General features: G+C 63.1%; 1 protein-coding gene across 1 annotated transcript; it reads left to right on the top strand.

The window, feature by feature from the left end:
- The first annotated feature begins 890 nt into the window (after positions 1 to 890).
- Positions 891 to 1754, top strand: HS3ST2 (heparan sulfate (glucosamine) 3-O-sulfotransferase 2). The gene has a single exon (XM_010154057.1). It carries the CDS (start codon positions 891 to 893, stop codon positions 1689 to 1691), a length of 801 nt encoding a protein of 266 aa, XP_010152359.1. The 3' UTR covers positions 1692 to 1754.
- Positions 1755 to 2082: the final 328 nt, after the last annotated feature.

Below are 2082 nucleotides of genomic sequence, written 5' to 3'. Positions count from 1 at the left end.
CAAGACCAATTTATAAATCTTTCCATCCCATTAGTTTTTATTTGATTTGGATGTTCACATGTCAAAGCAAATGATTTAATTAGTGCTAAGCTGAGCTGTCTGGATGCTGCGTTTTCCCCCGGTCGGGCGCTCCCTCCCTGGCCTTGCAGCCCAATTCCCTGTGCCGGGAGCAGCCGAGTGCACGCAGGATCCCAACTCAGAGCCACTGGGGCTGGCCACGCCCCTGAAGCCCCTGGCAGGGTGGGTGATACCCCCATGGGCACAAGCCCCGTGTCCCTGGCAGGGGTCCCGGGTCCCGCCGGAGAAGCAGCGCAGCAGCATCCATCCCCCCCTCGTGGCGGTGGCACCGCGCTCCTGCATCCCAGCAGCCTTTGCCGTCACTGGGGACAAGGATTGCGTGCAGGCAGCACTGATCTCAGGCAATCATTCCTGATTCCCGGGGTGAGGGCAGAAGGACGAGGGGACTGTGCTCCTGGGCTGGCACCTGCCCCTGTGCCGGGCGCGGTGCCGGTGGCACGGGGCGCCGTAATGTGACCGGGCAGGAGCGAGGCTGCGTAATTGCAGTAATTTGGGAAGGAGCCACTATCATTTCTTTTGCAAATGGGAGCTGGTGTAGGAATGGGGGACGGAAGGCCGAGCCAGAGTCTGCTGGGTAACGCAACGTGGCAGTGCCGGGGGGGTGGTGGGACCCGCTCCCCTTCCTGGCTGCAGCCCCCGCTCCCTTCCACTGATGACGCCTTTTCCGACGATGGGGATGGAGCAGCCCCGGGGTCCCTGGCACTCTGGCCGTGCCCTTGCCCTCCATCCCTCCTGCATCTGGCCACCCCTTAGAGCTGAGAATCTCCGCTTGGTGCTGTGCCAGCACGGCTGTTGGTGCCCCCATCCCCGGCATGGGGGTCCCCTGGGGCTGGGGGAGACCCGGGAGATGGTCATGGTCTGTCAGCAGCAGGGAGCTGGGCCTGCCTTGTCCTGCTGGGAGGGGCCACCCCGCCAGCCCCACGCTGTGGACACCATCTCCCAGCACCTCGGGGGGCTCCTTCCTCACCATCACCTTCTGCTTGGCTTGCAGGAGCCTGATGCCGCGAACGCTCGACAGCCAGATCACCGTGGAGAAGACCCCCAGCTACTTTGTCAGTCCCAACGTGCCTCCGCGCCCCATCCACTCCATGGCCAAGGACACGAAGCTGATCGTGGTGGTGAGGAACCCCGTCACCCGCGCCATCTCGGACTACACGCAGACCCTCTCCAAGAAGCCGGACATCCCCACCTTCGAGGGACTGTCCTTCCGCAACCGCAGCCTGGGGCTCGTGGACACGTCCTGGAATGCCATCCGCATCGGGATGTACGCCGTGCACCTGGAGAGCTGGCTCCAGTACTTCCCCCTCTCCCAGATCCACTTCGTCAGCGGGGAGAAGCTGATCACGGACCCCGCGGGGGAGATGGGCAAAGTCCAGGACTTCCTGGGCATTAAACGGGTTATCACGGACAAGCACTTCTACTTCAACAAGACGAAGGGTTTTCCATGCCTGAAGAAGTCGGAGAGCAGCGGCTTGCCTCGCTGCCTGGGCAAGTCCAAAGGCCGGACTCATGTGCAGATAGACCCTGAGGTGATCGAGCAGCTTCGGGACTTTTATAGACCTTACAATATCAAATTCTATGAAACAGTCGGGCAGGACTTCAGGTGGGAGTAAGCATTGGGGAGCGGAGCCGCTGGTGACGCGAGGCCGCAGTCTTCCAGGGGTGGGGCTGGAGCCAGGACCCCTGGCCAGCCCGGAATCCATGAGGTAGGCGAGGGGGTTCCTTCACCTCAGGGGGCTGGGGTGCTCCAGGGAGAGCTGAGACGGGGGAGGACAGATTCCTGCCACAGCCACCGGGAGAAGGGTGCCCGGCAGCACCGCCCGTCCCGGCAGGGCAGCAGTGCCGTGGCTCACCCGTGGGGTCCCGTTTGCTCTTAACTGCCACGCGGTCCCTGTCTTGCAGCCCAGGCTGCTCCGAGGCACATCCCTCTGCATCCCAAAGCAAACCGGCACTCCCGGACACTCCCCGACTGCGGGCAGCAGCTGTGGGGCTGTCCCCATGTGT

The sequence above is a fragment of the Eurypyga helias genome, unplaced genomic scaffold, assembly GCF_000690775.1.
Source record: "Eurypyga helias isolate BGI_N326 unplaced genomic scaffold, ASM69077v1 scaffold22466, whole genome shotgun sequence".
Classification (NCBI taxonomy): domain Eukaryota; kingdom Metazoa; phylum Chordata; class Aves; order Eurypygiformes; family Eurypygidae; genus Eurypyga; species Eurypyga helias.
The sequence above is the reverse complement of the archived record's forward strand: the minus strand, read 5'-3'. Positions and strand labels throughout refer to the sequence as shown.